Genomic DNA, 13,170 nt, shown 5'->3' on the forward strand with positions numbered 1-13,170 from the left:
TTATATACATAATTCATTTCACAAATAAGTTTATCCACAATATAAGTTACAGGGTGACAAGGAACCCCGGAGGATTAAAAAACTTTTGCCAATAAATTCTGTAGCAACGTATTTTTTCTGGGTCAGAATTCATAAAGTTAGATAATATTTTTTGTTTTTCTATATTTCTCATTTTATGTGGTAAGTATAATAGCAACCTTATTATGCATTATAGAACATTATATAATGCATAACTAACTACTTATCAATTAGTCAGTAGCAAGATGCCGACTATTGCGCTTTGTTGACTTTTCCGACTTTAACAGAACTTCATACTGTTCTATCGCTATATGCCGACTTTATTTATTTCTATTGCAGCATAGCATAGGTAATGCCGACACTTTATAAAAGTCATTTATTATTATTAACTGTAGAATGTTGTTAGTTAATACATAGGCAATTTTTAATCCCGGATTTCCCACCACGGAGCTCGCGGGGAGAGCTAGTTACTAATGTTAATCAAACACTCCATTCAAGTCACATGAGTAATAAATCAAGCGGAGTAAAGCTCAGTCCACAGTAATTAATGCATCGGCCTGCAATCAGTTAATCGTTGTTTCCTCAGCCCAGTTGTAAGACGCTGCACAAACACCAGCTTAGTCGGCATAGCTACGGAGATTGCAGCTTAATGATACCCAGAGTTTTTTAATGTAAGTTTTTTTAAATATATTTTCGTATATATTATGTAATTATGTAGATATTATGTCTACCGAGAAAGTAGTTCTAAATAAGTTAATTTCAACTTATGTATGAAAAATGGAGTCTATAGGTACTTAAGTTTAAACAAAACTTGGGAAAGTAAAAAAAGGCTTTTCACTAAGTTCTTACATAAGTGTACAGTCGAGTACATTATTATGTTTGTTGCTTTGTTAAACCTCTGCACTTTACAATGAATGAACGCACTCAATGTCCGTCTGGCCAACTGCGCAATTAAACTTTCCATTCAAATGAAAACCGCAAAATAATCCACAGTACTTTCCGCTTAGAACGCGAAACGAGAAAAAAAACAATGCGACCTTTGTGCTTCTGTCGAATTCCGGCTACTCCTTACTCTGGCTTTTTGAAATATAAATGGAAATCCTCTAAGTGCTTCTGTGAAATGTACAACAATGACTTACTGGTTTACTATAGAAAATAAACGTTTGTTTATTTTGCAATAGCGATTGATAAAATATTTATGTAAGTAGGTATTTACTTAATACTTACGCAGTCTTTCGAAATTTCGCCTACCAAAGTAGTTCAAGTAGCAACAAATTAGCCTTGCAGTGAGCATGCGCAGTACGCGCGTGTTCTTATCTCGAGCTCCGCCGCGCCAGTCCTCGCGGACGAGTGATAGCGGCTACGTGAACGCAGCCGCTGCGCGGGAAAGCGCGCTGTCAAAACTTTTACGCGCCACTTTACAAAGACATTTTCATAACCTCAAAAATGAAACGCGAAATGAATCTGTGAATTTTATGTGAGCTTAGGTATTAATAAGTTTGTCAATTAGTATCAAATTATGGCTGAAGTGGACTGGGATTTTAAATAATGGATCGAGTGCCAAGTGTGGATTAGTAAGATGGAATACTGATGTGTTTGCTGACAGGACGCCAATTTTTATAGGCAGGATGAAAGGTGAGGAAGCTCTGTATTTTCAGCCTGGTATTTATGAGATATTGTATAGGTACTGACACAAGTATGTACTTTTTATGTAGAAATTTATTCGATCATGTCCTTAATTATTGGTCAAGACTATCAACGCGAAATATTATTTCAATTCAAGTAAATTGGGCCAATTAAAGTCAAAGTAATTGAGCCTTGAATGAAATCTATGCACATAATAATTTGCAACGTAGTGAGTAGATGTATACAGACCTTATTATATAAAATAATCCAATTTAGTCCATGAAAGTGTCATCAGTCACAAGAAGGTACCTACCTAGACAAATTTAGGTACTTGTTACACATTCCATAGGTAAAGTTAATATAAGACGTAACTACCTATTAAAAACCAAATTGTCCCACGAATTCTGTAACGGCTACCCAAGTAGGTATAAATTTCACATATTTCTATAAAGTTCGTTATAAATAACGTACTAGACCCTTCCCGACCGTCTTTACGCCGTTAGGTTGGAAAAGTTCCCTATTCTTACAATACTTTCTACCTTCTATAAATCATTCCTCCGCATGGGGTGAGAAAGTTTCAGATAACATTATAAAATAGGTAATTTTAGTATCGCATAATATTCGACCAAAATATAGGTATAGTACCCAACATTATTCTTGCTAAAACACTGGATTGATATTTTTTTATTCTACATACCACCAAAAAAACAAATTAGATCCAGTATTTTAGCAAGAATAATAATGTTTGGTAGTAAGAGGTCATAATTATGTAGAGTGTAATCTATTTATAAAATATGATATGGTAAAAACACAGAGGCATAACTTTATGTTTTTTTAAAGTTAGACTTTAAGAGATAATTAGCATAATTTAGCAATTTCTGTTTTTAAAAATCCGTGTGGACAACCAGTTGGGTAAATAGTTTCTTCCTAAAATGCAACTAATTGACAAAATTCGTTGCTAAGAACTAGGTAGGTATTACACACTTCAGGTTTCAAAAAAAGTTTTTTTGAATGCCTGACTACTTATAAATATAGGTAGGTACTTAAATATTTTTTCATAAGTAAAAAATCTTAAATTTTTAAATGTTTTTAGAATATGAAAAGTTCAAAAACAGAGATTTGGAAAGAAAACTGTTTTTACGTAACTTTATCACGTTTGTAAGCCGCACTTTTTACAACGAACTCGTAATTAATTAGCTATGCCCTTCATTTTGAAACCATTGGGAATGAGGGAAACGTAATATGTATTATGAAGATTAACTTTTAATAAAACACATTAAGCTCATACTGTTTCATAACATAAACTACATAACACTTTATGTCCGTAAACATTGTGCAGTAAATAAAGTCGCGCTTTCCCGCGATACGACATCCACTGCGAGTCCACTATTTTATATCAGCAAAATTGAGTCTTAATGTGTTGTGATAACGTTCATTTTAGCGGAAAGGTGTGGAATAAATATGTTTGCACTTTGTAGCATAGTGGTGACTAGTTGCCTGGCGCTGAAGAGTTATGGCCCGGAGTATGAGCGATATAACAGTAAATCTTAAAATGCCCATTAAGTAAGCGAAAACGGGTATTCTAAAATGTTGCCAGACGGCACAGTCTGTTCGGCAGAATTAAATATTCTGTGATATAGATAGGGTTTTCAGCTGATGTTTGTTAATATTTAAATGCTTTATTGCTCGGTCCGTTCAAATGTAACAAATGGCAGTTAATTTTGATGTTTATACATATACTTCTAGAAGTGGGCTGTGCCAGTGATATTTATGTTATGTATTAAATTTATGTATTAAATGAAAAAGCTCCCCAACTCCCCATAGGTCAACTATAACCCACTAACCCTACATCTCCTTGTTACAGCCCCCGTGTTGCCATGGCTGTTGGCAACCCTACTGCTAGCGGAGGGCAGCAGCCCCGACAAGAGGCCTCAGTTCACGACGGAGCCCCCAGCGCGGCTGCTCTGGCCCGCCACTAGGGGTGCCACTGCAGTGTGCCGCGCCTCCGGACATCCCACCCCCGAGGTGCACTGGGTCACCACTGAGGGACAGGTCTTGACCACTATACCGGGGCTACGGTGAGTACTATTGCTACTTTCATGATGTTTTGATGCTTATTATATGTGGCATATCCAAATGCAGGCTTGCACGTACGAGTATTGTATTCAGAAAATTTTATAGTGGTCTTTATTTCTTGTGCGTCATGAAAATGGAAAGACAACCAACCTACTATTCATTGAAACGAATTCGGCTCACAAAATGTAAATGATACTGAAAGTGAATGGTATTGGTTCCGTAGCAGTTAGCACGGGGATACCTTGCTAACTGTTCGCTCGTAGAGCGTATATAGTACAGTAACCGCCGAAGAATTATACCTATGAAGCAGGCTAACGGAAAGACTGCAAATTTTATTCTCAATTAAAATATTTAAAAACTAACTGTCATTAGGTACATATAGGATAGCCGGCATACATATTGGTTTCTGTTGGTTTCAAAATCATACAATTTCTAATAAGTAGGTAATAAACCTTCATATTTTACGAGCAACTTCATAGCTCCAATGAAGGAATGGCAGTAAAAACCGAAAACAATAAAATGTAATAACGTTTTCCGTTCCGTGGACGTCGGCTGATTGATTGAAAAAGTCAATTTTCTTGCCATTTCCACGGACACTGGCGACGACGACGTTGGCCCGGATTTATAACAAAATGGCGTCATTTTAAACTGGTGCGCTCGTAAACTGCGGTTTTACTGCATTTTATTATAAGACAGTTTAAAGATTTAGGGATCTTAGTTTGTGGATCTACTAAGATTGCATAAGTAAAGTTTCACGTAACTATTGTTTATTAATATCAATTTCTTATTTATATTTTTATTTTATTTGATATAGTAGAATTTATTTCTTATTTATCATTGAAAGATTTTATAAGTTGTTCAGTTTATAAGCCTGATAAAGCTAAGATACCTTTTAATCCAAATTTATTTGTAGAGAAACCAGCTTGCCATTGAAAATTTTTATTTATTTATTTATGCTTTTATTGCACAATTTACAAAAGTACATGTACAATCAGGTGGACTTAATGCTAAGAGCATTAAGAAATAAAGAACAACAAATTCATCATCATCATTATCAGCCCGTATCTTCCCACTGCTGGGTATAAACCTCTTCCCTATCACGCCATCTCTTCCGGTCCTGTGCGAGTCTAGTCCAGTGTCTACAACAAATTACTGCATTAAAATAAAAAAAAATCCAAACCGAACTTTGCATACTAAACACTAGAGATAAATTAAATATCAGTAGGTATCACACACAAGAGATAATTTGATGGATTGCTGGTTAGCACCACGGCTGACCTATTTAACCAAATATCTGCCTATAACCTTTGTCAACCTGCGCGTGTGCCTGGCTAAACAGGTGCGACAATGGTGTTTGCCGAATAATGGCAAGCGAACAACTCATTGTCACTTTCAGCTTACTCTATTCATCACATACAATAATGCATTCGGAGAATACACCATCAAAGTGGGACAGAAGTGTAGGTAAATTATAGCTGTAGACATCCCACGCATAATAATATATTGCTACGAACTCCACTAAATCTATTAAGTTACCCTACTACCGTAGGTACAGCTGCTTTACATAATGAACGAAATAAATTCATCTTAATAGAAAGTAATGGGCGGCAACGTAAGGTTGTAGTGGCACATCTATTTTCCCTATTACCTATATACTTCACTCGCAGGAGCAGTTGTATGTAAATGAATGTTTATTCTTGTTGGAAGAACTTGTTCTATGTTAGCTTTGGTTGGCTGCATTTCCGTATGAATTATTTTGTTACATGATTGGGTGCACTATAGCTTCGACATAGGATATTTACACAACTTTATACATGTACATAACGCTACACTGTATACTATACAAGGTATTCGTAGAAGTAAGCCCAATTGGGTCATTCTACATAGGTACTATAGCCTATACTATACAATAAATATATATACATATAAATATGTGTATGTCACTGTATCATATCCTAACTAATATTATAAATGCGAAAGTAAGTGTGTCTGTCTGTCTGTCTGTCTGTTACTCTTTCACGCCAAAAATACTGAACGGATTTGAATGAAATTTGGTAGACATACGGTCTAGACCCTGGGAAAGAACATAGGCTACTTTTTATCCCGGAAATCCCACGGGAAAACTTTTTAAGGCGAACCGAAGCGCGCGGGAACAGCTAGTACCTCATAAATCCATACACCTTCAGTGTCTGATAAAATGTTCATAGGCTTAGGTACTATATTAATAAAGCATCGTACAGTTCTCCCATATTAATAATGCGCATGCAAATCTTCGCAATTTGTCGTATTCCCGGAAACACCCGAATCATTGAATCGTAAGAGCCTTAAACAATGGACTTGGATTTTGCACCTAGATTGAAAGAAATAGGAGGTCAATATCATGTGTACATAATCGAAAACAATTCGGGCTGTCGGCGGCTGTCACCAATCAGTCAAAGGTCCTTCAGTTCTTGTCAGTCAGTTCTGTGGAATTATATGTATAGAGCTGTTCGTTTCGTTCGTTCATCGTTCTTGGTTTTGTTTTCAAATGTGAATTTAATTTCCACTCAAATAAAATTATTTTTGATGATGCCTTATTATGAAAAATATATGTCACATTGATAGACTTCACTTTGTAAATAAAGCCACACCCAAAAGACCAAGTTTGTAATTGAAATATTAATGTGAAATGATCAGTGCTGTAAATACTTTTGAACTGAGATTTTAAAATTTGAACGTAAACCTTTGTTTGAAATCCATTTTTATTCTTATAATATAAACCTTGTGTTATTCAAACCTTCTTTCATCCATCTTTACATCAGCTTCACTAAGACACTTGAAAAGTACTGTAACATTTTCGAAGTAAATTTTAATATTATGACAATATTATGGATTACCAAATCAGATTTTCGAAGTAAATGGGAGGTTTTCAACCATAGACAAACAACCATAGATTATAGATAACTTCATACTCCACAGCACTGCATTTTTTTAGATGCCGGCTAAAAAAAATGCAGTGCTGTTGAGTATGAGGTTATCTATAATCTATGGTTGTTTGTCTATGGTTGAAAACCTCCCATTTTAATATTATGACAATATTATGAATTATCGAATCATATTTCGTTACTGATAAGTCATTGATATCTCTTTTAGCACCAAATACATATTTCTACTAAAATTGCATGAAGAAAAGTTTTCTAACGCTCGGGAAAAACGACCGTTGCCGAACAATGACGAAGATTTCTATGCGCATTATCAATTTTGGGGAACTGTAACTTAAACTCGAGGTACACTTATCTAAGTACTCTATCAACTCATCAGCTGTGCATACCAGGTGTGTAGCTTGTTTATATACCATGGAGAAATATTTAGTATATCTGATATTTAGGTATAAAACTATAATTTATAATTTTAAATTATATACCTACCTAGTTATAGGTAATTACATATTTCTCTATGAATGCGTAATTTCTAGCCATACCTTTCATTACTACTACCCACACTCGGTATCTATCTCTGGCATTAATAAATGATCCGCGCAGCTAAACTCACCAATTAGTAACATATCTGAAGTATCCCAATAGAACTTGAGTAATATTAATCATACAGTACTCAAGTCGCTTTGTAACCCACAAACCCAATTTATGATGGTATAGTTTCGACTTTCTAGTCGCAACTAATATATCGCAAGATTAGTTTGGAAATCGGAAGTTAGCCGAGTTTCTGAACGTCGACGACGGATACATTAAATAACTGTTCCAAGTTTGAATATATTTTACAAGAGATACGGCGGGCGGTGTTTGCTGCTAGCGCCGGGAGTTCGCTCGTATTTTCATATCTGCGTGCTTTTGCACGTCATCGTTATATGCTTAACCTCCTCCGTGGGTGATATGTTGCCGCCGAGGTGAGAATGCTGGGTGCTTCCGGGGTTTACGATGTAAAGTGTGACGTAGCATGGAGCACTTTACTTTTTGTTTTAGAGTTTCGTCTCGTATAAGATGCTTCAGTTTTAATTGAAAATACTTTTTGTCCTATAATTAAGTACTTCTATTATTAAAATTAAGTCACTTATTAAATAAGTACTTATCACTTATTATAAATTTTATAGGCTTATGAAAATAATATATTGGTACATATTAAATTTTGGAAAGTTATTTTGGAATCCTTATAAGAAACGATTACGAAGATGCATTAGCAGATTTTGTTAACCATAATTATAAAAGATTGAAACAGTATGTAAGTTTTAAACAAACTCCTAATTACGAGTATTTTGCTGTTTAGCATCAAACCCACATCAAAAATTTATCTCTACCATTTTTCTGATGATGAATCGGTATTTCACAGTGTATAAAAGTAACGACGAGAACGTAGTGTTTATGAGATGTCATCAACCACCAACATCTTTACTTTCACGTCGCAAAGCTTTAGCAACTCACAGGGTTTTATGTTTATGTTTAACCCGCCAGTCAATTTGTGGATCAATGGGAAGAAAATGACTAAATAATGGACCACTTTGTAACGGGGCCGGAAATTTCAGCAGTTTGTTGGTTCTAAGTAGGCATTTGTTCATCTCGATAAGAAAAGTCTCTATCCAAGCAGATAAGTATCCTTTCTGTATAAGATACAAAAACAAAGCCATTTCTTATCCAATCAACTCGCAGTTAACCGATTTGTTTACTTATTTGTTCAGCCTACACGCGGACGGATATAGCCGGGCTATTACTGGATTATCCGAGAAGAAATCATAGTTTATTACGACTAACAAAAAGAAAAAGTGTCGTTAAGTTGTCTTGGTAAACAGCACGTTTTACTTAGTGTCACTAACGATTCTCCTTGCATAAGCGAGGATGACAAAGTTCCCGCGGTCGACGGCCATTAAATAAATTAGCCCCGGAGTCCGGGCATATCCGGGCGTTCCCGGGCGTTCCCGGGGAAGCCGCGCATGCCCGGGGAAGCCGCGCAGACGTCGCGTCGCCCGATCTACTCGATTAGTAGCAGATAATCTCGTTTCTAATATTTGAGATGGCCTACTCGCCGCATGAATTTATAAGGTCTCGGTTATCTCGCGTAAATTACAGATTTATCAGGCTTCCAAGTGTTTGTTCCTCTCTGTTTTAAGATACGACATAAAATTTATTCAAAACTTTTAAGTACACCGGAAAAATAAGATAAGGATTCCTCAAGTTGTTTTTTTATTTTGTAACTTAATTTTGTTCCGAAAAACATCGCAACAGATTACGGCCTTGTCCAAGCGCTACAAAGTTATTTTAGCGAGAACGAAAATCTCGTTTAAAAAAAATAAAACGTTGCTTATGAGTCTTTGACACAAAATGCTGTGCAACTAATTGTAAAGAGTCTAGGCACCTGTTACGGGGAAGTTGCTCTGCTAACGACCGGGAAGTTTGCAACATGAGAGTACTTGCTCCAACTTTTGTATTTTTAATAAGGACTTGTATCGGAGCGTACCACTTAGTTGTATTTCTTAAGTTACTCTACCGAGAACGCAATATATTTAAAGCGCATAAGTATTACTTTAAAAAGGTAATTTTATATTCTGCCGTTTTGCATAGCTTATTGGAATAGTTATTGTTAATTGTAGTTACAAAAGACAAATGTTTAGCTTGTTGAACTTTTACTTTATGTAAGAAGTAGCTTTGACCCGCGAGATGATTTGATTTGGTTTTCACAGGATTTACGCGCGTCACAGGAGTTACAGGTTTTTGAAAGGCATTGTAAATAATTTATCTGCCGAGTTGTGAAATATACTATAGAAACGTGGCGTCAATTATTTTGAAAGTTACTGCTGAGCAAAAAGCGTGGTCTGATTTGATGATAGCTACATTTGCTATTAATACTCAGTGTCAGTCAGTATACAAATTTATCTATATGAGGATTTTATCACTGACATTCCCGATTGCAGGTCTATCGAATTTATCTACCTGCCATTCTTAGATACTTTAATTAATATATTTTTGTATGAACGTATGTCAATGCTTCCTAGTAAATCGCGAAGCCTTCTATATGTGTATGAAAGTTTAGAATCTCATTAGAGCTAGCTCCAAAGTTATGATTAGCTAACTTTGTCGTTCAAATACTGTTAAAATATGAGTTAAAAAAAATAATCGTGAATTTGTGGAAAAACATGATCGTTTGAATCGAGTATTAACGTTTTACCGTTAAAATATTTATTTTATTCTATATTTTTAGGGGTAAGTAAAGTACCTTCTACTTATAAGGAGAATTTTTTCCCAATAAACCCTTGCTTTTGAATTACAGCAGCAACAAACATGTTTGAGTATAATTGCAAATAAGGCCTATTATAATCTTTGCAAAATATCTTAAGTATCTAGACTTAAACGCCACATTACCATGCCCCGTTTAACCAAGCAATAAAAGTATCTTGCACTACATTAGCAGAGTAGCTCTATGGCAAAGTTGTGATGGGATTCACAAAGTTAGCTAGTTACCATGTGTTTATGTGGAAAAATCTGAGGAAGCTCGTTGCCCAACTCGGCAGAAGGCAGGCGGACGGTAAAAAGCGGTGACTCGGCAAAAATCTGTTCTATGACTCGCGAAGTTTAGCGAGCGAAATGGTTTTGTTACATCATTATTTGTACAATAAAAGTTACTGATTCTGCTTGAATAGTTACAGAAAAAAGATAAACTAATTTATGAGCAAACAAGCATGTATTATCCTTACAAAGTTGTAGCAATTTCCATGCGATTATTTAGTTTGTTTGCCGTAATGGTGAAATCTAGCAACACGCAAGAAAGCAACAACAATAACTATAAATCTGAGACATTAGCCAGCCAGTACGTGGGGCGAGCAGAATTACCTGTAATATAAAACCCCAGACACGCGGCTACAGCTCAGCGCCCCTGTCAAGAATCCATTACGCTTCTGATTACCCTCTCTAGGCACAATGCTATCTATTATTCCGCGATGCCTTACAAGTTCTTCGTAATTGGAGACTTATGGGGCCCATCATCGTTGATGTCTGAAGGTACTCCCTTGAAGGAGTGATATGGGTAAGACACATGTAGTACCTATCCAGTATTGGCTACTAGAAGGTTTCTATCATAGGAGAATTATATTAGGTACCTACATTTACATTGATGCGTAATAAAATGTAAACTCCTGTAAAGCAAATGTAAAAATACTCATTTTTACCTTTAGCATTTAGCAGAGCTTTTATACTTACAAGGAAAATAAAAAGTTATAATACTTAAAAGAAAACGTTATATAAAAAAGAAGGAAAGTGTCTACCTAATTAGCTTTGAATATTCCATTCAGCTACGTACCGTCTAAAATATATGCGAAGCACACTAAATAGTGTTGATCGAGAGAGTCAAAGGCGCTGCCTCATCGCCCATGTACCGAAGCCACGTAAAGGAAATTAACTTTTCGCAAATCGACCATTCGACATGACACCGGCTCCTTGTGACCGTCTAACTTTCCGCATACGAAACAGGGGACCGACCAACTTAGAGCATGTGCAGACTTATGTAGTACCGGCAACTAAAACCGTATTACTGTTAGCATAAAGTTAAGTTTTGACTGTCGAGTAGGAAAGTTATGTTTGCGAAGTTACAGAGGTATGCTGAATTCTGACTCGTCGACACTCGTGTCAGCCGGTCTGTTGACTCAAGCCGAGTGTAGGCAAAGTTTGGACATCTCACCTGCGAGCCGAAACGTCTTGAACCCTTGTTTGATATTGGAATTTCCCAGCCATTCCCCGCGAACAGCGAAACGGATCTTATTTGTCTTTACCCGGCTCATTGTTAACATTTACTGGGAAACATTCTCACGAGATTTGGCTGTCCGCAAAATTATCTGGCATTATTGCTGTAGCTGTGGATATTAACGTCGGTACCACTGTAATTATTTTAGTCTTATCGCTATGTTAGATACAATACAAATTATCAATAAGGGAATGCCTTTATTCGGGCAAACTAACGACTGTCCGTGTCCGATAATAACAATGAAACTGTAACAAAATATCTTTCTATTCAGTAATTCGATAGGAACACGCGTAGATGGGTATTCATGATGGATAATTCGAATTTTCGCACGGAAATCAGTTGGATTGGGAAGAGAGATGAAGGTAAAACGTAATTTTCCCTTCGACTTGGAAGGTGTTTTCAATCAGCTGTGGATAAGCAGGGTAAATTGCCAATGATTTAAAAGCTTAAGGCGCCTTATTTACATCCTTAACATCTATTCGTATTATATTCATTAGTTATTATACAGGAGTATAAATTTAAGCATTTTAATTCATTTATTAACTGAAATAAATTTTGATATTCTTATCATCGATTTTATTCAACGGGAAAACTTGTAAACCGAAGTTTTCTTGCAACCTAAGCTGCTTTGTTTTCAAATTTACTTTTCTAACTTCCTCAAAATACCACATCTCCTGCACCACTCTACATGCAGTACGTGTTGCAGGCACATCCTGAGCGACGGTCGGCTGGTGCTGGGCGCGCGCAAGTCTCTGCTGGACGCGGGCGGCGCGATGCTGCGGTGCCGCGCGTCCAACCGCGCCGGCGTCGCGCTGTCCCGCCCCGTGCTGCTGCAGCCAGGTATGTACGGTCAGGTGCAGAGAAACCTGACCCCCCTCTCATACTAACAATGCTTCTGAGGTGGGTCAGGTTTATCTGCACCTTACTGTACGAGTTATATGGCCCGTGCTGCTGTAGCCGGGTATGTTCGGGTTATAAAACCCATGCTGCTCTAGCCAGGTACCTATGGGTGAAGGAAGTAAAGGTAAAATAAGATCGTTTGAGGTCTGCACAGCTAGTAATGCACCACGTAACGAATCAAGAGAAAACAGAAGTGCGGACAGATGACGGTGGCAGTGTATTCAGAGCAGGCAGGGAATAAATTTCATATTTATCGATCTACCAGCTAGGCCGCATCAAATATTGCAAATCTCCTTATGGACCCTGCTATAAATGAAGAGCCATCTAATGATTTTAGTACTACTCTATTTTAAACTCAATATAAGGCACTAATTGTCCTTATGTGGCCCCAATACGACCTTATAGTCTTGCCAACAGCTGTGTCCTCGTGGCATCTTGGCAAGCATATTCGTAGGTAGTTAAAATACCAACTCAGTACTTAAACAAGCGTAGGCATAAATCTACGCTAGATGCTAAATTGTTGTATCGAAAAAACAAGCACTTTATCTTTATAAAATACTTCAATAACGAAAGCTCCCTATCTTTTAAATGATGTATTCGCATGCAGATTACAAATGGTTCATGATAATACCCCTTTATTCCAAAATATATGTCTACGAGTATAGCATAGAGCCCAGTAGATAGCGAGATTACAGTACAAATTCCTGATTAGCTCGCTCAATCTCCGCACCATCGTTTCCATAATGTAAATTAGGCGGCGAAGAGAGCAGCATTACACGCGATACCACGGCTTATGTAAGCGGCGAATATTCATGCAGGCTTTGCCTT

The 13,170-nt window shown here is 36.8% G+C and overlaps 1 protein-coding gene across 1 annotated transcript in view; it reads left to right on the forward strand.

Moving 5' to 3' along the window:
• Window positions 1-1,268: 1,268 nt before the first annotated feature.
• LOC105383589 (Down syndrome cell adhesion molecule-like protein Dscam2) overlaps window positions 1,269-13,170 on the forward strand; it is a 44,891-nt gene continuing 32,989 nt past the window's right edge. The window contains exons 1-3 of the mRNA XM_048626683.1: window positions 1,269-1,653; window positions 3,509-3,722; window positions 12,149-12,282. Of these exons, the coding sequence (XP_048482640.1) occupies window positions 1,647-1,653; window positions 3,509-3,722; window positions 12,149-12,282 (355 nt within the window). The 5' untranslated portion in view covers window positions 1,269-1,646. The remainder of the gene's footprint in view (window positions 1,654-3,508; window positions 3,723-12,148; window positions 12,283-13,170) is intronic.

Source organism: Plutella xylostella, chromosome 17 (genome assembly GCF_932276165.1).
Source record: "Plutella xylostella chromosome 17, ilPluXylo3.1, whole genome shotgun sequence".
NCBI lineage: Eukaryota > Metazoa > Arthropoda > Insecta > Lepidoptera > Plutellidae > Plutella > Plutella xylostella.